Source organism: Dunckerocampus dactyliophorus, chromosome 4 (assembly GCF_027744805.1).
Source record: "Dunckerocampus dactyliophorus isolate RoL2022-P2 chromosome 4, RoL_Ddac_1.1, whole genome shotgun sequence".
NCBI lineage: Eukaryota > Metazoa > Chordata > Actinopteri > Syngnathiformes > Syngnathidae > Dunckerocampus > Dunckerocampus dactyliophorus.
The window spans coordinates 5765752-5788852 of NC_072822.1; the positions used below are offsets into that span (position 1 = coordinate 5765752).

General features: G+C 42.0%; 1 protein-coding gene across 8 annotated transcripts in view; it reads right to left on the reverse strand.

Moving 5' to 3' along the window:
- Window positions 1-23101, reverse strand: part of pde4d (phosphodiesterase 4D, cAMP-specific) — a 188897-nt gene that overhangs the window by 32103 nt on the left and 133693 nt on the right. For 5 of the 8 annotated variants that reach the window (XM_054773488.1, XM_054773490.1, XM_054773489.1 and 2 more), the window contains 3 exons: window positions 3107-3298; window positions 992-1028; window positions 793-872 (listed from right to left, as the gene is read on the reverse strand). In XM_054773488.1, the coding sequence (XP_054629463.1) occupies window positions 793-872; window positions 992-1028; window positions 3107-3298 (309 nt within the window). Of the gene's footprint in view, window positions 1-792; window positions 873-991; window positions 1029-3106; window positions 3299-12253; window positions 12749-13616; window positions 14580-18592; window positions 18956-23101 lie in introns of those variants that run through there. The other 3 variants (XM_054773491.1, XM_054773492.1, XM_054773496.1) reach the window with 3 other exon arrangements.

The window sequence follows — 23101 nt, forward strand, 5'->3', positions numbered from 1 at the left end:
ATGAAAGAAAAGTCGGGATATTACGAGAAACAAAACGACAAATAAAATAATAATTTTTTGGTGAAATCAGCTGTGATGTTACAAGAATAAAGTTGAAATATTATTGGAATAAAGTCATACCTGCGAGAAAAAAAATATACGGAAGAAAGTTGGAAGCAGTTGGAAATGAAAAAAGGAAAAATGAAATGAGAAAAAATCAACAAAAAACAGCTGGAATTGTCCGAAAATAAAGTGAATATATGAAGTGAAAAAAGTCACATTCTAACGAGAGAAAAAAAGTCGCAATTTTACGAGCATAAACTTGTCATATCATGAGGAAAAATTATTTATTTAGAAGAAACAAACAAGACAAAATAAAGTTGTGGTTTTTGAAAAATTTGGTTGGAAAAAAAAGTTATAAAATGTTACAGGAATATTGTTATAATGTGACAAAAATAACATTTAGGAAGATTATTTAACAAGAAAGCTGAAATATATATATACTGTATATTTTTTAAAAAGGACTGAAGTTCTTTCTAACAAGTTGCTTTGTCACCTGTACCACAAAACTGAGATGCAGTTTTTTCTTAAAATATATATAACTTCTTAGCATGTGTTGCTTTACTAAATATCAAAGTGGCCCTGGCATCCTTTCATTTGTCAGTACGTGGCCCTCCAAACGGACAGCCCTGATCTAAAGGTAAGCGATAGGGGACAACTTTTAGAGCTATTGTCGCTGTAGTACCGTTTATCAACAGCAGAGGGGGAATAAAGGTATGTGTGAAAGTCGACAGGAGTGCTTTGCAAACATACTTATTATTAGAAGCTCTGTCTTGCTGCAGGTTAGTTAATGCACCAAAGTTGTTCCGTACAGTTCTCAAGCTGGCAAGGACCTAAAAGGCAACAATCAGAATATTTGAGATGAATTATAATATACTGTATATGCTAAATACATGGATGTACAAGCAGTGCATCAAAAAGTACAAAAAAAAGAAAAGAAAAAAGGGCTCACCTGTGCAAATGGCGTTACAATCATGTCGTCACCATGGCTGGAAAACACAAAAGTAGAGCATATAAAGCAACAAAAGGGGAGAATAGCATACAACGTTAGTGGTCTTCATTTTTATTGGAAACCTTTTGAACTCTTTTCCAGCAACATGCCAAACTTATATACAGTCATGGTAAAAAATGATTCAACCACCCTCGTTTCTTCAGTTTCTTGTTCATTTTAATGCCTGATACAACTAAAGGTGCCTTTGTTTGGACAAATATAACAATGACAACAAAAATCGCTCATAAGAGTTACATTTTTTGGCAGTACAATGCTATAGCTATTCATGTAAGAACTTAAGTGATTTAGGTTATTATCAAAAAAAAAACAAACATGGAAGTTGCTCGAAATCAGCTCTCACATGAAACTCTTATTAAACTCTTATGAGCTAAACAAAACCAAAAACATGTTGTGGAAAATGCAATTGTTTTCCATTATTAAGGGTTAAGTTAGTAAAACATAAAAAATAATTATTAAAAAATAACATCAATAACAATTTAGGAAAACATTCTACTGAACTGCACTCATACTCAAGAAAACAATCCCAATCACAAAATAATATATTCCATTTAATTAATCAATATGAATAGAATAAATCATAGAGTTATTATTATAAAAATATAACTATCAGAGCAAAGACAAAACATGGAAAAACGGCTCTTTACTGCTGTACCATTGTTGAAATGTGTACTTAGCACATGATCACATGATCAGATAAAGGTCACGGAGAGGGGGTAGGGTGTTTGGGTGAGGGTGTGATGATATCAGATGAGCTTGAGTGTGTGTGGAATGCACTCAGTCATCGATGACGTGTTGACGTGACACCGACCAGCAGAGGCCCTACGTCACGGTATGCACTCAACTATCGTAGGCCATGTTTCACCGCGGCCACTACGCAATGAGATAATCATCTCACACAAAGCAGAGGATTATAAGCTTCCACGCACGAGGATTTCCTGTTCCTTAATATCATTCATGGATTCCGGGAAAAAACTCAACAGGATGGAAGGTCAGGGAGGACGTTACTCGCGCTGTTTGCTCTCAAGGAATTCTAACCGCGGAGCTCTGAGTCACACGGACCTCAGAGGACACAGTCAACATTTGATCAGGTGACAGGTACATAGGTGTCCTACTACTGCTGTGCCCTGACACACCACACACTCATTAGGGTCGCGTTTGATTCAAACAACATTATTTTAACACTACAATAATTTGATTGTTAAAATTGATAGACTTTTTAATTGCACAATTCCAAAATGTAAAAATTGTAACATTTGAATTTTAAGCTTGAAAAATTATATGTAAATAAACTATTTTGTACTAATAAAACTGCGACATTATTCCTGTGAACTTGTGGGACTTTATTCTGATAATATAAATAATGAACACATTTTTAATGATAATAATGGGACAGTATAAGAGCTATGAAGCATAACTCCAACTTAATCACTATAATTCCATTCCCCCAGTGCGGCCCTAATACTGTAATCATTCCTAATGATTATTACATGACTGCCGAGCACAAATCATCAGTAAGGATGATGTAGTGTATAAGGTTACTGCAGGTCATTCATATTTTTCCTCTGTCTTCCCTTTCAGGCTCGATCGCTTTCAGCCGATATTTCCCTTTCCTGTAGGACCGCTTCATGTAACTGGATAGCACCAATCATGTGAGAGCACATTATCAACATATGTACGACCTGGAAGGAGGCTTTGGGGAGAAAACTACAACCGCAATGATAAACATATTGTTGAATAACTACCTCTCTGACAGCATCAATCAAAAGGGAGCATTATTATCCTTGTAAAGGCTAAACCTTTGCCATTGAAACGATGATTTAAGATGCTGTGCATGATGTGTGATGGGAAGAAAGGTGACGCCACGCAGTGAGCTGTAGCTCATGCACACTTCCCTCTACAGCCAAAAGTGGCCCACGTGGCGGCTTTAAAACCTGCCCTGATAAACATATAGCGGCGGCGCAATCAAAAAAAAGCTCTATAAACAGAATAAAAAAACTTTCAGCACAATAGGGAAGTTTGATTTGAAGAAATAAAAAGGTTCTATAGGGGACTCACATGTCGCTGGCGATGGAGGAGTTTCTGGACATAGACTTGGGCGAGAGGTCGTAGTCGCTGTCGGAGCGGTACAGGAACGACTCCCTCCTCTGGCTGTGGACGAAATTGGCCTGCAGGATGAGGCCTGATCCCGGGCTGGCCATAGGGTCCAGTGGGCTGCGACCTGATGAGGTTCCATTGTCCACGTCGAAACTGTAGACGGAGAAGAAGGAGAAGAATTGTTAACAAAGCAAAGGTGGAACCAGAACGACACCCTGTAGGGTGCAGCGCACACCTCCACCTAGGCTAAACAATCCTAATTTGGAAAAACATGTCGAGCTTCATAGATACCTCCACCTCCTGCATATGCAAAAATGATGTCATTAAGTTAATCATGCATTGGTCAAGGATGACCACCACGTACCCCACTGGGCATCCTCTAAAGATCCTATTGCATTCTAATAAACAAGTGTATGACTAACATGCTAACGTCTTCCACTTGTAACGGAGAACACCAAGCCGCACTGAACACATCATCAGCAGGAATGAGGCTAATAAACAACAACAGACCTCTACAACAGGGGTCACCAACGTGGTGCCCGCGGGCACCAGGTAGGCCCCCACGACCACATGAGGTGCCCGCAAGCCTGCTTTTCATTCAGGTTTTCAGTTAACAATGAAAGAACAGTAGAAAGAAATGCATTCTGAAATACAAAATGTGAGTTGTGGACACCAGCATTTTGTTCATGTTCTGGTAAAACAAGCATATTCGCTTTGTTTGGAATTAAAATGAGCTCTGAAAATAAATGTTACAAAAATGAGTAGTTCTCGGCCATTTTCACTTTGTAAAAGTAGCTCTCACAAGGAAAAACGTTGGTGACCCCTGCTCTACAATATCTACTTAGCATGTGAGTAACAGTAAGGTGGCACCTTTAAGCCATGAGGAGACTGAGGGCAAAGTGCTGAAAAGTGGAGCTTGTGGAGCGTAATACAGCGGCGTCCAGGGTTAGCTAACGTTAGCGTGTGTGCTTGTTTTTGTCAATTCAATGTCATGCAGCAAGATACTTAGATATACTACCCGCTGTTGACCATGGAAATGTGTCAATAGTAAAAAGACATGACAAAAGACGAGCAGTAATTTCGACGATTTTTCTTACTAACATTATCTTCTTCCTCTGAATATTGTTGACATAATGCGCAAATCACCCCGATGCCGCATGTTGCAGACCCCTTAATTGATTTAAAAGCCTGGCAATAGGCCTGTCACGATAATAGATAAATGGAACTATAAAAAAAGTAGTAGAAGTAGCAGTAAAACCAGGTAACTAAAATACATCACTATCTAAATATGTAAAGAGTTGAGTTATTTTCAGTGGATAGTAAATCTATATTGCTACACAATCTGTACACTGAAAGTTGACTTTGTATAAGTATTGTACGTTGGGAATCTACAGTATATACTGTAGGAAAATGAATGCTGCATTACTATACAATACACTGCACATACTGTACACATTTCCATTGCAGCGTCATGAGCAGCAGTATTATGTTGGTGTAAATACCAGCATACAAGACTGTAGATGAAGTGTGACGTGTCCAAACAAGCAGCATGCTAACTGTGTGTCTGATTACTGCATCATAGTGGTCCGCTTGATAGGGTAGGGGGTGGGGTGTTGTGGGTACCGCTGCTCTAACAATACCACCAGCCAAATAATCCCCCAGTGCAACGTCCCCATGAGCGCCTTAGTCTCCAGGGAGATGACTAACACCTGTGTCACTGGGGGAGATCTGCTGCTGCTGCAACCCATAATCCCGTCAGGTTCTGAGAGGGGGTGAGAGGGAGGGAATCCCGTAAGAGTTGTGACATCACGCTGTGCATCACTGTGGAAAAGGGCATGTCCTAATCCACCGTGACGTACATACTCTGTAGTGTGTAACAATACAGGATGACCCGCTCATGACGGCATGTCGATGCATGCGGGATACACGTGGGTGTGCACCGGCAACATCGTGAGTGAGTAGCTGTGCTGCCCTAAGAGGATAGCGTTAGGCCAGCATATGAAATACTCCTCATTGGAAATTATTCTTAACTTTTACAAGAGGAAGTGACGATCCTCGGACTGAGCGTGTATGAAAAGTATTGAGACATACCTCCTGATCAGAGGTTCTTTCAGTTTTGCTGCCTGTAGGTCAGGGGTGTGCAAAGTGTGAACCCGGGGGCTCTTTTTTCAAAGGCCTACAAAGTATTCTTATGAAAAAAAAATTAAATTATGCCTCCATGATTCAAGTTTTTTCCCCCACACAAAGCTCAAATGTAAGTCATTTATCTTTTAAACATCTTGATCTACATTATAGATTCAATATTTCTTTTGATGATTTTGATTATCAATATTGTCACACTTCAACCGTAGTCCTCTTTGTAGATGCATGAATTGAGGTAAGTAAAATCCGTTTATCAATAAATCATCCCTACGCTATGTGAGCAGCCGCCGTGCGTTAACGGAGGTGGGGGGGGAACCAGAGCGTACAGCTGGAGGAGTACACAATGCACTTTTAAACTTCAGGGTCTCGCACACGCCTCCTCCGTCTTGCCTTTGCAACCTGGCTGTGAGCAAGGTTTTCCTGCGAGCACGCAGAAAATAATTACCATCCCAATTTCCTTCCTCCAGGCTTTGCGTGCTGTCTGCGGGTTTGAATATCCATGCGGGCCACGTGCGTGTCTCTTGGGATTTTCCCCAGTTTTGCACGTAGGAGCGCGTACGTCGGGATGTCAGGCCCGCTTAACCTACATTGGATTGATTTTAGCGTATTCAATAAACAGGCAACAGGTGAAGCTTATAAAAGCGGCCCCGGCATTCTTCAATTAAATTTTTTTCTGGGGAAAAAAGTTGGGACACCCTTACTGTAGGTGCATTGCTGACGTGTCCCAATACTTTTCTAGTAACAGTCGTCCTTTGCAACACTGTGGTTCGAACATCACTTCCTCACTCTATTGCATTTTTTTTAAAACATTCATTAATTAATAAATGATCACTGCTTCACCAGACGTCACCAGGCTTATTTTCTCTGAATATTTCTACTATATCGGGTAATATGAATGTAAAGGGGGCTATATGGGCGTTTTCATGTTCATGTCTAGATAAAAAAATCGTACATGGGTTTTCTATCCCATTAGTACAAAAATATTCAATTTATAAAGAAGGAATCCTTCTTCACAGAATTTCACTTTTCACAGTCGAGTATGGAACCAGTTAACTGTGATAAACAAGGGATTACGGTATATACAATAGATGTATATTTTGAAATATGTGCACAGTATATACAGTATATTCTCTTATAGGCCTGCCACAATAATCAATGAATTGATTAAATCGAACGATAAAAATTTTGCTGGCCTTGATAAATTGACATGCATGTTTTCCTCTCGCTCCTGTCACTTTACTGCACAGGCCGGATGACAAGAGGGTTCACTCTGCACTTTGGTGAAGTTAGTTTCATGTTGGATGTTGGACGGTCGTCTCCGTCGCTGTGGATTTCACGTTGGAAGTACGTAGGAACAGCGGTAGCCCTTTCCTGAACTAAACATGTCGAGGAAACAACCGGAAACATCGGCTAACTTTAACTTTACCAGCCACCGAATGTGAGCATGAGCTCACGTACAGCAGCATGCTAACATCAGGCAAGATCGTGAGTGAGTACATGTGTGCTTTAGTTCTTGTTAATGTGACCCAGCGTTTTAGGTTGGCCGCTGACTTAGTGCAGGTTGTGTGTGAAAGTCACGCCTTCAAGAGGCACTCGATAGCTATCTCACTTAGCCATAGTCAAAACACATTTTCAACACACATCGCACTTCAGACTTTTGGCCTTCAAAATAAGAGCGGTGCACATCCTGTCTAATAGTGGTAATAAAATAAGAGTGTAGCTTACATTAATAAAGCTATTACAATTGCACCTGCAATTTTATTTTAAAATTCTTGACATTACATTTACACTCTTAAATACTCTTGAGAAATTAAAGTTGATTGCTTTTGATATGTACTTGTATTATTATATAAATCAGGAAAAAAATGGTCTCAAAAAATGTTGTCAATAATATCGATTATCGACAATGATTTGTAGGACAATTATCGGCAAGCAAAATCTGTTATCGTGAAAATTTGCTTTGGTTAGAGTCTGTTTTGGTTTGGGTCGGACCTTCTGGAACGGATTAATGATGTTAACCAAGGCACCACTGTTAACTTCTTTTTACACTTGTATGGCAGCTAATGTTAAAATGTTACTTAAAACACGCTCGTAGAGTTAATTAAGTCGAGAAATCACAACTTTCCAGTGTGGATGAATATGTTAACTTAGTATGTGTATGTGAACAGTTTGTTAAGTTCACAGTGAACACAGACATGCGCGCACGCACACACACACACACACACACACACACACACACAAGCGTTCACACATAAAAGACATGGCAGGCATTTTTCCCGTGCATGAAGTGTCGCCCGGCTATCAGCAGCTAAGTGACTGTCAACTTTGGCTGCCGAGACTGGTGACTGAGAAAAGGGCGATCGAAGGGCCCTCTCGCTCACTGACAAGCACACAATCTTCCGTATCACACACACACACACACACACACACAGTTTAATGGGATGATAGGAGATTCATCCCAGCATTTTTATTGTGTAGACCAGCCAAAATGTCCTTAAAAACACAAACGTCCACAGCATACAAGAGATGTCAAAGGTTGTGCCACATGAAGACCAGAACACGCATGCACCAACGCATGCAAACACACAGTCTAAACGGGTGATGGGAACTGATGATATCATTTTTCTGTGTGGACCAGCCAAAATGTCCTCAAAAAAGACAAATGTCCTCACATCCAGGTGAGACGTCAAAGGTTGTGCCACATGTGAATAGTGAAAGTGTTACAAAGTGAACAGACAGCATACACTGAAAACACACCCTCACATTGACCTCACAGCCCGCATAGTTTTTTTTTTTTTTTTTTTTTTATCCAAACACTGCATGTGTGTCTTTTTGTGGTACAAGACACGCCCTCTCAGGGAATGTCTTCGTGAGGTACTACACCATCTCTGATGTCAGACGATGAAAAGTGTTATTTTGTTCTCTCTAATCTTGACATAAAAGCTCTCCCCAGAAAGTATCACGATTTCCCTAAAAGGAGCGACTTAATCATCCGGGAAGGAAATATTTGAGGAGCAGAGATATCCAATCATCTGTGGAACGTAACATCTGTCTCCATCGCTTCTGTGAAGACAGTAACATGTCTCAAGTCCAAAGATGGAAGATCTGGTTGTAATAGCGACGAGAGAATAGACACCCTCCAGCTTCCCACGCCAGTAAAGTTGCATGATAGAATCGCATGGCACTGAAACTGACACCAACCGGTTTAAACACACACAAGAGTGAGATTAAAGGTCCCGGCGTCAGGGAAATTGACTTTTTAAGAATGTTCTAACTGTAATATGTGTCCCTGTTGTCTGTTATTGAGCACCAAACATAAGGAAACTCTATCATCTTCCTCATTTGTTTGCTTCACTTTTGAGAAGCGAGGACCTCCAACATCGTTCAAGGTTTACATTGCATCGTCCTTCCGCATGGCTAGATGAGCCTGCCTCACGTATATGCACTTCGCATAGCTTTTGCTAGTGTACAGAGACGCACACTCTGTCGGAGGCATGTGCGGACAAACACAGCTCATTAGCATTAAAGCTACAGACACACAAATCTGCGTGGTCCCACTAAAAGCACTTTGTGGCCAGCACACCTCTTGGACTTTCAAGACTTGTTTAAAATGGTTGAAAAATACTATAACCTTTAATACCTAAGTCATTAGTCTGTGCGGGCCATTAATCAACAACACAGTCGTGGACAGCTCAGGGTTACATGGACACTTGACACAAAGCACAGGAGTCACTGAGAAGGAGGTCAAAGGTTATGAGAGGCTGTTTTCACACATGCTCACTCTTATGAAAAGAGTACACACTACTTGCACGCTCATATACACAAATAGTACATCATCCTGTTGTCTCGCTCCGTCTGGTTTGTCTTGTTCTGGCGTCTCGCTGCGTTAGCTCTGCTGTCAATGATGCATTGAGGGCGGCCTTTCAGTCGTGACATAAAAAAGGTCACAGACTAAACCAGTTCTGCTACTCCTCAACTAGGCATGACTTAGTTAATAGTCTCAAACAATCGCAATAGCACACCGGAGCTCAGTGATGTGAGCAAAAAGCGTCCCTTGTTGTTTAGCCAGGTGAGATCGAACAAAGGCAGCAAAGTCCAGATGAAAACACTTAAAAGTCAAAGTCACGCATTCCCATTCTTCCACGCTTTATCACAGAATGCCATGACCCTGCTTATTGAGAGGGGGGTGTAGCACTAACACCTGCAAAGCCCTCCTAAGTCAGCCTTTCCAACCATCTTTTTTTTTTTTTTGGCAAGCAGTAGCCGCAACAAGAATAATGTGAAAATAAAAGAACTTATTTTGGCTTTGCACTTCTTCTTACATTTGCGTGACAAGTATAAATGCTAGAATGCGACATGAGTGAAGTGCATCTGCAACTGTTTCACTGTTTTTCATGTTTCTCATTCAGAAAAACACTGTCTGGCAATACTCAATAATTATTCATTATTATTAATAAATATTAATTAATCACAAATGAAAATGAACTGGGCAATTTTTTGCCGGCCTCCATATATTGCCATGTGCATGCATGCGTGTCTCTTTTCCTCGCCTCTTGCTTCCAAACAGGCAAGAAGAGAGTTCACTCGGTGCACTTGTCTATGTGGGGGGAGAGGTGGGGTGGCCAGCATGCACACAGCAAAAGAGTGGCCCCTTGTGAGGAGCAATGCAAGACAACGTAAAAGAAATTAGGAGGGAAAAAGAGGATTGCAAAGCAAATGCTCAGGAATGAGCAAGAATCCTGTCTACAAAAATGAGCCGGTATGCCCAAATGTTGACAATAATATCGTTTAGCATCAATTTGTGGGACAATAAACACCAAAACACACCTGCATTGTTTTGTGACTCGCTTAAATAAAAACGTTTGTTTGTCCAGTCATATTTTTTCATTATACTTTCCTTAAAATGAATGTTAAATTCTCGTCTCGTGGACCCAATCTCGTGTATCATCTCGTCTTGTGAGTTGGGTGTCTCATGACACTCCTAGCCTGTACATTTAACTCATTCAAAACCAAAGACGTATTTATACATTTTTTTTAAACCAGAATGCTCGCTTTTTGCGCAAGAGGCAAAAAGAGATGATGACGCAACTGCAGACTAAAAGAAGTCACTGTCACCGCAGTTTTAGGCAATAAAAACGGCCAAGAGTTGGCAGAAGTGCATTCAATCATCATGGATCTTTGACATGTATTTACATACTCAACAGCAAGGAGGACGTGGAAGATCGTGGAAGAGTATAGCGTGCAGAGGGTTGCGTATTGTCGGGGAAATTTTTGCGCATGCACACGCAAGCACACACACGCGTTCACACACACACACACACAGTCTAGGTCCAAATGTGAAAATTGTAAATCGTCACAAAAGCAAACAAATTGTGTCAAAGTCTAAGTTATGTGTGAAATGTATCTTTTCACAAAAAGCTGGTTTTCCCCCATTTTTTTTGGTTGAGAACTAATATATTCCTGAAACGTACCCATGTTCTACTGCTGATTACTAAAGAATGGGAAAAGGTAGAAACAAACTTTTTTTTCTGATGAAAGATGAGAGTCTAATCTTTCTTTTGGTAGCTTCCATGTTTATATAACCATAGGACACAATTTTCTGTGTGCCTCAGTCCAAATCGTCTAAAAACAGCCAGTGCTGGAGGGGATGTCTTTTGAAAAATGGCTGGGCGTGAATGAGTTAAGATTGACAGTTTTGACAGTTTCAACCAGGAAGGGATTATTTGCATTTCCATGATGGAAACGTACAAAAAGCCGTACGACTAAATTCTAGTAGATAACCTTGCATTGACAGTTGGTTGTGCACTAGGAGGTGTCTCAGATCCACATGCAAACACACAAACGCTACTGAAGAACACGTGCAGAGAAAAGCGTAGCACTTTTATCTTATCCTAGCACTTATCACCCGTGCCAATCAGCGTATCATAAAGTGCTACCGGCAGCGGCATATCTACTGTGACTATTAAGCACGCTGATAACAAATGTGATTGAGGCCTTTGATAAAAACAGAAGATAACAGAAGAAATGGCAGACACAAATCTCCGCAACATTCTACACTCCAAGTCGGGATGTTTATTACGGCCTCCGAGCGCATCGCTGACGTTATCTCCAGCCTCCTCAGGGAGCTGATTAGAACATCTCTGGGTCACAGAAGCGTCATTACCTGCCGAGGTATGAGCACATTTACGTCTGATTTAAAGCGCCATCTGAGAGTGTGACACTGTAAGAGCATATTCACAGTGTCCTCCCCCTCCCCTGTGTGGAAGCTATGGGACGATTTGTCAGAGGGAAATGAAAGCTGACAGGCAAGGACGAGTTGAGACATGAGGTGGAGGGCAGGGCAGGTTGTGCCTCAGGGCTGCATCTTTGTTTATCTACACCATTGACTGGGGAAAAGAGACGCACAACACGTCAGGTTCTCCTACTCGTTTGTGACGTCAAATCCCAAAGGTGGTTTGATGGGGGTTAGGTCAGGGTTCTCACAATTCTTTCATTCAAACATACCTTCTCCTAACGGTCCTCACCAACTTCGAAGCATCCAGAATGTCTTGCAAAGTCATCGACCTGACACAGCACAGACTCCCTAGTGTTCCTCAGTTGCGGGGTTTCCACTTCAAAACAGTACCACAAAAACAAAGCCACCCTGAACGCATCAGCTGGACCGAGACATGCTAACAAACAACAACAATGGGTTTCCTGTCTTTACATCTCAGCATGAGGAACAACATTATCTGTGGAGACTGTGGAGTATGACACAGCAACGTCCACAACAACGGCACAGCAACAAGGTAAGCTAACATTAGCACGTGTGTTTGTTGATGTCATTTCTAGTAAACGACCAGCAGGGGTTGACCAGGTAGTAGAAGTACCTAAAGTACCTAAAATAACACCCATATAGTCACCTTTGCATTTGTATTACTCCATATAGTAGATATAATCAGACAAAATAAGATAATAAAAACTCACACGTTAGCAGTTCCTTGTTGTTTTTTCTGGACAGCGTACTTCCTACGGTGGCTATTGTCTCATCAATGTATTGTAATGGCAGCTTTAAATGGCTTTACACTCGTATGACCCAATATCGTAGACATAATAAGTGTAAATAAGCCATACAAGACGTAAATAAAATGTGTGTGTCACAGTTAATGTGTTCCCTAGCGGGTGGACAGATTTGTGGAGGACAGGAAGTGACGTTGGAGGTTCAGAGTTGAATTTTAGCTTGTTGTGGATTATGGCCCAAACAGTAGCCCGTGTTATTTTTAGGATTATTATGTTTTTACTAGGGGCCGCACGGTGGTCTAGTGGTTAGCATTTTGGCCAACACAGTAACAATCTGGAGATCGGGAAGACCTGGGTTTGATTCTCCCTTGGGCATTTCTGTGTGGAGTTTGCATGTTCTCCCCGTGCGTGCGTGGGTTTTCTCCGGGTACTCCGGTTTCCTCCCACATCCATAAAGGTTAGGTTAATTGGCGACTCTAAATTGTCCATAGGTATGAATGTGAGTGTGAATGGTTGTTTGTCTATATGTGCCCTGCCATTGGCTGGCCACCAGTCCAGGGTGTACCCCGCCTGTTGCCCGAAGTCAGCTGGGATAGGCTCCAGCATGCCCTTGCGACCCTAATGAGGAGAAGCGGTATAGAAAATGGATGGATGGATGTTTTTACTATTGTGCCTGTAACTGTGCCTGCAATAAATGCCTGTTCTAGCAAGCACGTCTGATGCTTGTCTCACTGAGCAATTGCTGACACCTAGTGGCCAATGTAGAATACTACATACACAATTAGAATGCTTCTTCTGCTTTATATTTGTATTTGAGTTCATTTAGCGACTTCAATTAGCCATTTTCATGCTTGAAAATACCTAATTTATACCACGAATAAGTACAGTTTGCTTAAAAATGCATATTTGTTTCACTAATAATAGACTGTATTCAACCAAAACCGCGACTATTTATTTATTAATTTATGAGAAACCGCAAGGTAGTGAGGGGCAACTGTTTATCTATTTGCTTATCTACCTGTTGTAAAATATTATCCAGGAGGAGATTGAAGGCAGCAAGAGCAGTAGCTGCCATATCGTAGAGATAGTACCAAGTTTTGCCATTGGAAAAGCGGCAATAAGGAGTAGAGCCAAGAAGGTACTGTCTAGTGTCACAGGGGCACAAGGTACACAAGTTTAAAGGTAAAGGCATAGTTAGTGTAGACTGGACTGGACGCAAAGCGGCAGGAAGTAAGACTACAAAAGGAAGGAAGGACTGGTGAACAATAGACACAGAACAGGATGAACATCAAGAATGTTGCTCACACAAGAAGGTTTCCCGTCTATTTACCATATTCCCTCCGTGTTCTTCAGCGAGCTGGTGGAGCGTGACCTCGGCTTTAGAATGATACTCATGTTCTCGCGTCCTGCACATCCACTGGCTCTCCACACACACACCCAACACATACACAGACTTTAAGGCCACCTGGAGCCCTCGTCTGCTCCCTTTTCGTGGATCAAGTCAGTCTTCCTTGTTTTTAATCCTCCCGATTCTTATTCTTTCCTCCGCCAGTTGGAAGACCGAGCTGCAGTGCCCTCAGCCTTCTCCTCTCCCACCTTACCCTCACTCGTGCTACCGCTGTGTGTGAGAGTTACAGCTACTCTCCACGCTCTGCCTCACTGCTGCCTGCTTTAGTGTGGAGTGGGAGGGGTTGTTTTGACTGTAGTAATCCCTTAAAGGGGGGCGGGACTTGTTCCACCCCGTCCCTGCCCATTCTTACAGTCTCATGTGTCAATCACTGTTGGGGCCGTCACGGTAACCTAAAACCAAGAGCGATAACCATGGCGGAGGAGAGGAAAGGTGTGAAAAGACTCTCCCTGACTGTGGGAATGAGGTTTTCTTCCACAAGAGGCGATCAATCGTGAAAGCAAGAACATCCTGGACAGCTCATCCTGGATTTTTGGCCAGAGTTTCAAGGACAGCAAGTAAAGTATGTGTGTGGGAGTGCACAGGGAATGCGGTGTGAGGGAAGATAAGGAATAAATAAATTGTGTTATTAATTGTCCATTGATCTTTCACTGAAATGACTTGCCTTTGCGTGCAAACTTTGCATAATATTTTATTATTTATATTATTATGATATTCACATACTATTTACATTTTTACATGTTTTTTTTTCCATTCCTTGTCTGCATTTGATTGGCAGGCAGAAATCAAATACGATTGACTGCTTAAGTTTAAGTTCCCACAAGTTCATCACACGCATCCATCCACCCATTTTCTGTACCGCTTGTCTTCACCGGGGTCGTTTTGGACGTGAGGCGGGGTACACCCTGGACTGGTCATCAGCCAATCGCAGGGCACATATAGACAAACAACCATTCACACTCACATTCATACCTATGGACAATTTAGAGTCTCCCGTTTAACCTAGCATGTATATTTTTGGAATGTGGGAGGAACCCAGAGGACCCGGAGAGAACCCACGGAGAACATGCAAACTCCACTCATGTTCCAATGGCAATATGAACCCATGATTTAGCTAATATGCTAACCACTAGGCCACCATACAGGCGCATACAAGATATAAATATTATACACAAACTATACAATGCGCAAAAAAAAAAAATTAAATCAACAAATAGTAACTGCTTGCAGTAGCAGTTGTGCTATTTAAATGGTCTTGTTTTGTTGGCTCAATGTTGGAAATTTAGCAAATAAATGCAACTAACGATGCACATTATACAACACCAGTCTTTGATCTGCATGACTTAACTTTAAGATCACAAGATTCATATTTAACAGTTCATATTAAGAGTTGTGGAGCTCCAGCTATGAAAGGGATCGTTCAGATTTTTTGACATGAGGTTGTATCAAAAGACACAATATCAAAATATTCACACATAAAACATGTATTATCAAAAGAGTAATACATCTGCATCATAAAAATGCCTCCTCAAAAAAATCCGGTCTCACAAATGGCTCGGCGTTGTATTTGTCTCCCGCCGTGTCCCTGCGCACCGTCGCCTCTCCACTCGTGCGTATGCGCATCTTCCTTCTTGGAGGCATATTGTTTTGTTTGACTAACTAAATTATTTCAAAGTAGGCCTACATATGCACTCGACATTGCTGTTACTTGATTTAAAAGTTTATAAAATCTGTCACGTTTTGCGGCTCTAGACCAAGAGGAGGCAAAATGGCTGTTTTGATACTACAGGTTGCCGACCCGTCCTATAAGAAAAAAAAAAAACAAGCTTGCAGTGTAACTGCTCTACCTCGTGGGCAAATTGGTGAATTACAGCTCCATCAACCGAACGTGAACGTGATTTAATCACTGGCCCCTGATGACATCTGAAGTACTGTTGGAAAACACACAAAACATCAACATGCTACAAATAAAATACACACAAAAAGTATCTGTGATGTGGCACGTACTATCCCGCCAATGTATCCCAATGGCATGCAGATATTCTGCATACGCTGCCTTACCACATATCTACACTTTCCCCAAACATTAAAATAATGTATTGCCATAACACGGACATGTAGCACTGTACATAAAGCGAAAACATGTATTAGTTACATCAAGGATGTGACACACAGGGCATCCCACAACAAGCGCATGTGTCCATTAAAATGACTCCGGGCCATCTTAAAAGCATACTGAATACTTCCGTGTCATCGAGACATCAACTGACCAGAGACGGAAGCAACAAGAGCGTGAGGCGCTCCTTTGTTCACCGGTGTATGAAAGACATGCAAAATGGGAATGCGTCCATCTGCAGGCCCATTGAAGCAACAACAAATGCTCTGCTGCTGGACCCCTTTTGACTGATAATACTGTGGTCATCCACTTCACAGTGCCGGATGCTCCCGAGCAAAGCGCGTGCATGTGCCTTTCATGTCACCAAAGCAAGGCAGCGGCGGTGGTGGCAGCGGCCGTGGTGGGCGGTGCGATGTATGATGATTAGTAACAACATGTCAGGAATACTTTACTCTTTACATGACACTCTGCCGTGCATGAAGAGCGCCTTGCTGGAATTTTAAAATCTAATGTCACATCCTGCTCCTCTATAGTCTATAGGCCGGGGTCTCTCCTTCGCTCCGGGTCAAACAAACATGGGCACTGAAAGCTGTGGCTGTAGGCAACCTCCTGAGTTAAATATATGTTTTAATTAACTCCACAAGATGTCAGTAGTTGCATTTGAAGTATCATGTGTGGTCAGTATCCAGCAGCTTTATCTACCTCTGCATGTGTTTTAAAATGTTGCAAATCAGCAGTTGTGAAACTGTTACACTTGCTGTACTGTTGTTTACAATGAACTCCTCAGCGGTACTAATCAGCAGCTTGCTCCTTAGCGCTATTACAACATTGGTTCTGTTGCTACAGTGTCGCGCAATATACTTGTTAATAATAAATGACCATGTGGTCAAAGAGAGCTATGTTGTCTTTTCCACTTTCTCATGCACTCCAAATCATTATATGATTATCATCTTATGAGCAATGGGTTTATTTGGGCCAAAATGCCAATTTACGCCACTTTTTACGTGGTTTGATTTGTAATTGTGAAAAATATAGACATATTTTTGTACAATCTGTTCTTTTAAACCACTGTTGGTAACATATGTTAGCCAGTGGTGGCCTTCTGATATTTCTTTGGTTGACAAAGGTGCCATCTGCACACAGGTGCCAGCTGCACACAGTCCCTTTAAAGTGTTCATGACACCAGAACACATGGTCATTTTGTGCAAAATACCATTGAAAGGCATTTTTCCTATGTTAGATGTGCGCATGAATGTTGACATATTTACCCTTTTTTACATTTTTTTGCCACTGAAAAACAATCCTTAGCAAAACAATCAAGTCACAGACTGGAGAAAAAGAAGGAAGTGACGTCAATTCGAGAACCCGCCCTCTACGCATGGAATGCATTGTTTTCATGATGTTGTGGTGCATTTTTTGTTAATTTTCTGTTGTTGTTATACATTTGTTTTTGCTATTATGCCCACCGGTTGTGTGGCAGGCTTTTGCTCAAAAAGTCTGTTCCCATTTCCAAAAGACGCCATTCGCCGCATCAGATTCTATGGTATTATGTTCGCCACATTTTGAGGACAGTTGTTTTGATAGTGTGCCTCAGACAAAGGAAAGTTTGGGACTGAATGTGTATTACTGGAGGGTGCTTCTAACACCAGCTGTCCCGACTATCTTTCCTCAACTCAGCCCGGGGAAAACACCAGCACTGACGCACATGGAAATAAACAAAAAGTCAAAAACCCAGAAGGTGTTGGACTGTGAAAAAGCGTCCCAAGGTGGCAGCGAGTAAATCCGCATTTTCTTCTACAAGACATAGAATAATAATATGGGTTTTCATACCAAATGAAGGCTCGCTAAACAGGGGCCGCTGCCACTCGTCTTGTATCTTGCAGTCTCTGCATCGACATCTGTCAGTTTGATAATCACTTCATTTCACTGGTATTTTATAGTCGTTTATTGCTTTTTTCAAACATTTTCTGGTGTCACGAGCACTTTAAAATCTAACTACAGCATCACTATCTAACTATCTATCTAAAACAAGAGAGCCCTCTAGTGGTGATTGTGCTGCAACTGCAGCATGCATCCTGCCATAAAGCAACCACGGCATAGATCAAGTGCCAAGAATACAATTGACAAAATGATTGATTTTGTTTAGGAAAAAAAAGGGAACTCCTAGACCAGACCACGCTCTAAGTAAACGCTGATATATATAAATAGCACTAAACTAAGCAGAGCACAGATGGCTGCGTGGTGCTATCGACAAGGCTCCATCCATATCTATATGTCTACAAAAGGCAGCCCACCATTATCTTAAGTTCATATGCAAATACTCAGTGGCAAGCAACACACACGCATTCATACATCTTGTGCTTTTTTTGAGGTCGCTGAGTGCATGGCATGTTGACAGGCATGATAATGGACCTAATAAAGTCTTCAAAATTTTCTGTGCAGGCCTTAATGGACGCAGAGTGGTGGGATTATGAGCGTGCGCACGAGGCGGCGGAGGCCTGAACACCTTGACGGCGTGTTCATTTAGCAATGCTCTTAACCTTGTTGTCTGCAAAGCTGATGGAGATACACAAGCACAAGCGGGGGTTGGGTTGGGGTATTACACACAAGCACACACGCATCATGTTGAGCAAACAGCAGAAGCGGACTTTAGTGGAGCAGCTAGACGACACAAAGTCATATAACTCATAAAATTCCAAGCATACACACTCCTTACAGACCTCAAAGCCAGCGTTAGACAACTACAGTGACCTTTTAAGCATCCCCCCTTTCCTTTGCATACCCTCTGCGCCCGCGAGGTTTTATGTCGATGGGCTTGTTGGTGGCGTAGGGCGAGCCGTTGGAGCAGGCGTGGCGGTAGCGAGCAATCCTCTCCAGCGACAGATAATCAGAGTTGACGGGCAAACTCATCTCAGCCGGAGGTCCTCGAACGCAACCGAGCGCACCTCTTGCTATGTGTCAGTACAAGGTAGTTAGCGGGGAAAAAAGGAGGAGGATGCAAGACTATATGGAGGTGAATGAAGAAGAGGAGGGGGTGTGACTTCAACAGAGAGAGAGAGTGTGTGAGGGATGCAACAAGGTGGGGGGCAAAGTGCAAATGCAGAGCACAGATAATATTCCTGCGTTGCTGCCAAAGGTTTGAAAGTAACCCAACTATATGGTTCTAAAAGGTGGAGAACACCTAAAAACACTGTTTGCATGTGGACACATATGAAAATAAGGTTTTTTACAGCGCACTCTCGCTGTTAACCACCCAGTCACTGTTGTTGTGTCCCCACAAGACACTTCACCGATACACTGCCCCTACCGGTGTATGAATGTCAGTCTACCCCAGGGCAGCTGTGGTTCCAGATGTAGATTACCACCACTCGTGTGTGAAGTGCTGGTTCAATCCATGATTATTAAAATAGCATGGGCTCTGCCTTTGGGAAGAGCAATCAAATGAGTTATTTGACATGTCTGCATTGTGCCCAAAAATACTTTAAAATAAACATTTCACAAATACATTATTATAAACTGTATTTTCAAACTCTGCAATTGGATTTTCAAACTACATTGTTAAAACATTTTTACCAGTACAATATCCTTAATGACATTTTCCAACAAAACAGTGAAAAAGATAACATAATCAAGTTTGGAAATGAACACAGCAGTAAAATATTAGTGTTATTACTACATTATTGTTGTTCCAGTCGTGTGGAGCTGGCACAGCTTATCATGGCTTGACATTCTTTCCACAAACATCACTGTAAATTGTAAATCTTCCTTTGTCAGACTGTGACAGCGTTCATTTAAACACAAAAGATTAGAGTTTTATGAGAGCACTCATAAATCATATGAATAACAACTAATGAACCCCTGTGATTGCCACCTTCCACCAGTAGGGGGACGTAGTGCTACACATATGAAGCTATTATAGACGCTGTAAGAAATACACGGGTCGTTGTACATTTACGAACGTGAAACGATATGTTATATGTATGTATATTACAAATATTAAACTGAAGATTGAATTTGAATTAAAAAAAAAACCTGCAAAAAGTCCTCATTGTGGTCCACTTGCCAGCAGAGGGCTGCCTCCCCCACAGAAACACACATACACACACTCACACGCACACACACACCAGAGTGAATCTCAGTGGGGGTCTCTGTCAGACTCATCCAGTGTGTGACAACGCATCATGTGAGTGCCGAGGGGGCGGGGACCGGTGGACCTTGTGACAGTGTAACACCGCATCGCTCGACAACTTGGGTGGGCCTGCACCAAGCGCAGCATGTACGCACAGGTGGCAAGCACGCTCCAGTGCCGACACAATCATCTTCTGCCCCCTCTGACAGACGACACAACACAAGCACCGACAAGCATACGCTTTGCACACGCTGTCATCGCGTCAGGTGCCAACGCTGCTGTCGTCACTCTCTCTCTTGGTGTCCCTGAGGGACGCTGCTGAATGACACGGCAACCGCTCCATCAGTGCATCACCGTGTGCAGATACGCTTTGGATTCTGAATGACAATCTCTACTGTAGAGCACAGAGCTCGGCCAAGGTCCAACAACTGACAAAGGCTTTTTTGTTTTCCACCACAGCATCATCTGCTGGGTCTGGTGGGTCACTCACTACACCACTTGCCCCCCTATGCCAGTGGACTGTAACAGTTTATAGGAGAATAAAACCTCCATTTTATCCAGATATATAGTCGTCCCTCCCAATAGAACGGTTCAATTATCGCTCCCTCGCTATATCACAGTTTTCCAGAAATGAATTAACAAATAATCGCTGTTTTGTGGTAGAGTGTAATCTATTATTAGTCAAAACATACTGAAATACAAGTGATGTGTAGTATTCTGGTCACTAGGCGGCACTAATGACACAAAACATTGAGACATTACCTTACATGACATTACATTAACACCGCATGAAGTCATGAAGTCAGCCATGGCATGTCCGACATGATGGAAAAAAGTTATCCTCCCATTCCGTATGGAAACGATATGTTTTTGGCCTCTTAGGTTTACAAGAAATACATTCGAGGCTAACTGGTTAGCTCGCTAGCTCGAGGCCCTGACGCATAAGAGTTGCAATGTGGCGTGAACAATGAATAACAGGAGTGATAAGGTGGCTATAGGCGTGTTATTGCAAGTTTCAATTACAGTATCTCACGACAGACATAATTATAATAACATAATAATGATAATAACACGGGCTACTGTTGGGGCCATAAACAGTGACAAGCTAAAACTCAAATCTGACCCTCGAACATCACTTCCTGTCCTCTACACATCTGCCCACCCGCCACTAAGGTCCGCTAGAGAACACATTTACTGTGACACACACCAACAGGAGTTTTATTTACATCTTAAATGGCTTGTTTACCCTTATTATGTCTACTATATTGGGTAACACGAGTGTAAAGCCATTTAAAGGCACCATTGCAATACATTGATGAGACAATAACCACTGCAGGAAATACGCTGTCCAGAAAAAAACGACAAGGAACTGCTAACGTGTGAGTTTCTATTATCTTATTTATGTCTAACATGTCTTATTTTGTCTGATTATATCTACTATAATTATATTATAATTATATATACAAATGTAAAGGTGACTGTATGGGTGTTATTTCATGTCTCGAGGGCTCTAATAATGTTAAACAAACGTATTTAGAAGATGATAAACAGGTTTTCTATGCCATAACTACAAAAATATTGCATTTAATAATATTGAATTCACTTATTGTGATTGAATCTGGAATCAATTAACCGTGATAAACGAGGGATGACTGAATAGTAATATAATTTATTTGTGGTGAAATAAATGCATTTGTACAAATAAACACCTCAACCTCTGACCTCTCGCCTCATGCTTTTGGTGCTTGGCAGAGGTAATCAATCATAAAAGCTGGCGTGTGTTGTAAGGCAAGTGCACCACAAAGACAGACAGATGATGCAAATCAGTGCATGATGACAATCAGCAGGCAGACACACAGTTTAAGAGTCCACAGGTTAAGTGCAGCAGAGTGTACACAGTTAATTTACGGGCTGTGCACCAGATAGATGGCGAGGAGGGCTTGGCATAAAATTGTGCGCCTGGAAATACTGCAATATCTAAGGTCTTGGGAGGACTGATACATAAAAAAGGGTTAAAAATGGCGCTTCATAGGCCTGTCAAGATAACATATGTTGCTGGTCGATAATTGTACAATAAATTATCGACGATAATCGATAATTCAGACACAATGCGCCGCCCCGCACTGTACATTTCCTTCTCCGATCAAATGTCCCAGCAAGCGCCAACCGCCGGGACGAATGCCACACAGCACATCATTAGCGTTTATTTGCTACCCCTAGCTAGCACTCTGTATTCAATCACTACGTAGCTAGCCCCCCCCCCGCCTCCACGTACTGTGACAAAGACACTAAATAGCTAACAGGAGGCTCACTCCCTTAAATTGACTATACAACCAATGCGCTCAGACACGAGCAGAGCGAACCCTCTTGTCACCCAGCCTGTTTGCTACAGCAAGACGAGAAATGGAACAGGCATACGTGCATGTCGCACATGTCAATTTATGGAAAATTATGGACCTCGTTTTTTCTATCGTTCGATTCATCGTTTTATCGATTATCGTGACAGGCCTAGCGCTACAGAAATGATTTTATTTACAAGTACAAGCACAACACAGCAACAACAGAACCGATGCTGGAATAGCGGAGAGCAGGAAACTGCTCAGCCAGCGGTAATAGCGTGATGAGTTCATTGTAAACAACAGTACTGCAAGTGTGAGCTTCAAACCAACAGCTCAGTAGCCATGCTAACACTTTAAAGCGGATGCAGAGGTAGAGAGATTGCAGAGTTAATAAAAACCAGGTCTGCTTTGAATCATTGCATACTGACATCCACACAAAGCTATTGTTTCGCCACTTAGTGGCAGCAACGCTGCTGCCACTTGCTTTCTCACTATCTATCTTCTTCAGGCTCACGTAGACAGCACATACATTCTAGTTAATTGAATTCTCAAAGACTAAGGCTGAATGGTGAAAAAAATAACATTCACAGTAGCTCAAGATACAGATTATCGCCATGGCAACTGCACCTTGGCTGCAAGAAAACCGGCGACAGTGACAGAGGATTCATCTTGCAGCGTGAGAAGGAGCAAAGTTATTGTGATGAAGCAGACGACTTGGCTTTGATGCCAACGAGGCGACTCTCAGCCAATCGTGCACCTCAACAACAACAACAACAAAAAAAAAAACAAGGCTGCTTTTTAGGTGAAGGACCAATTCCTTTGC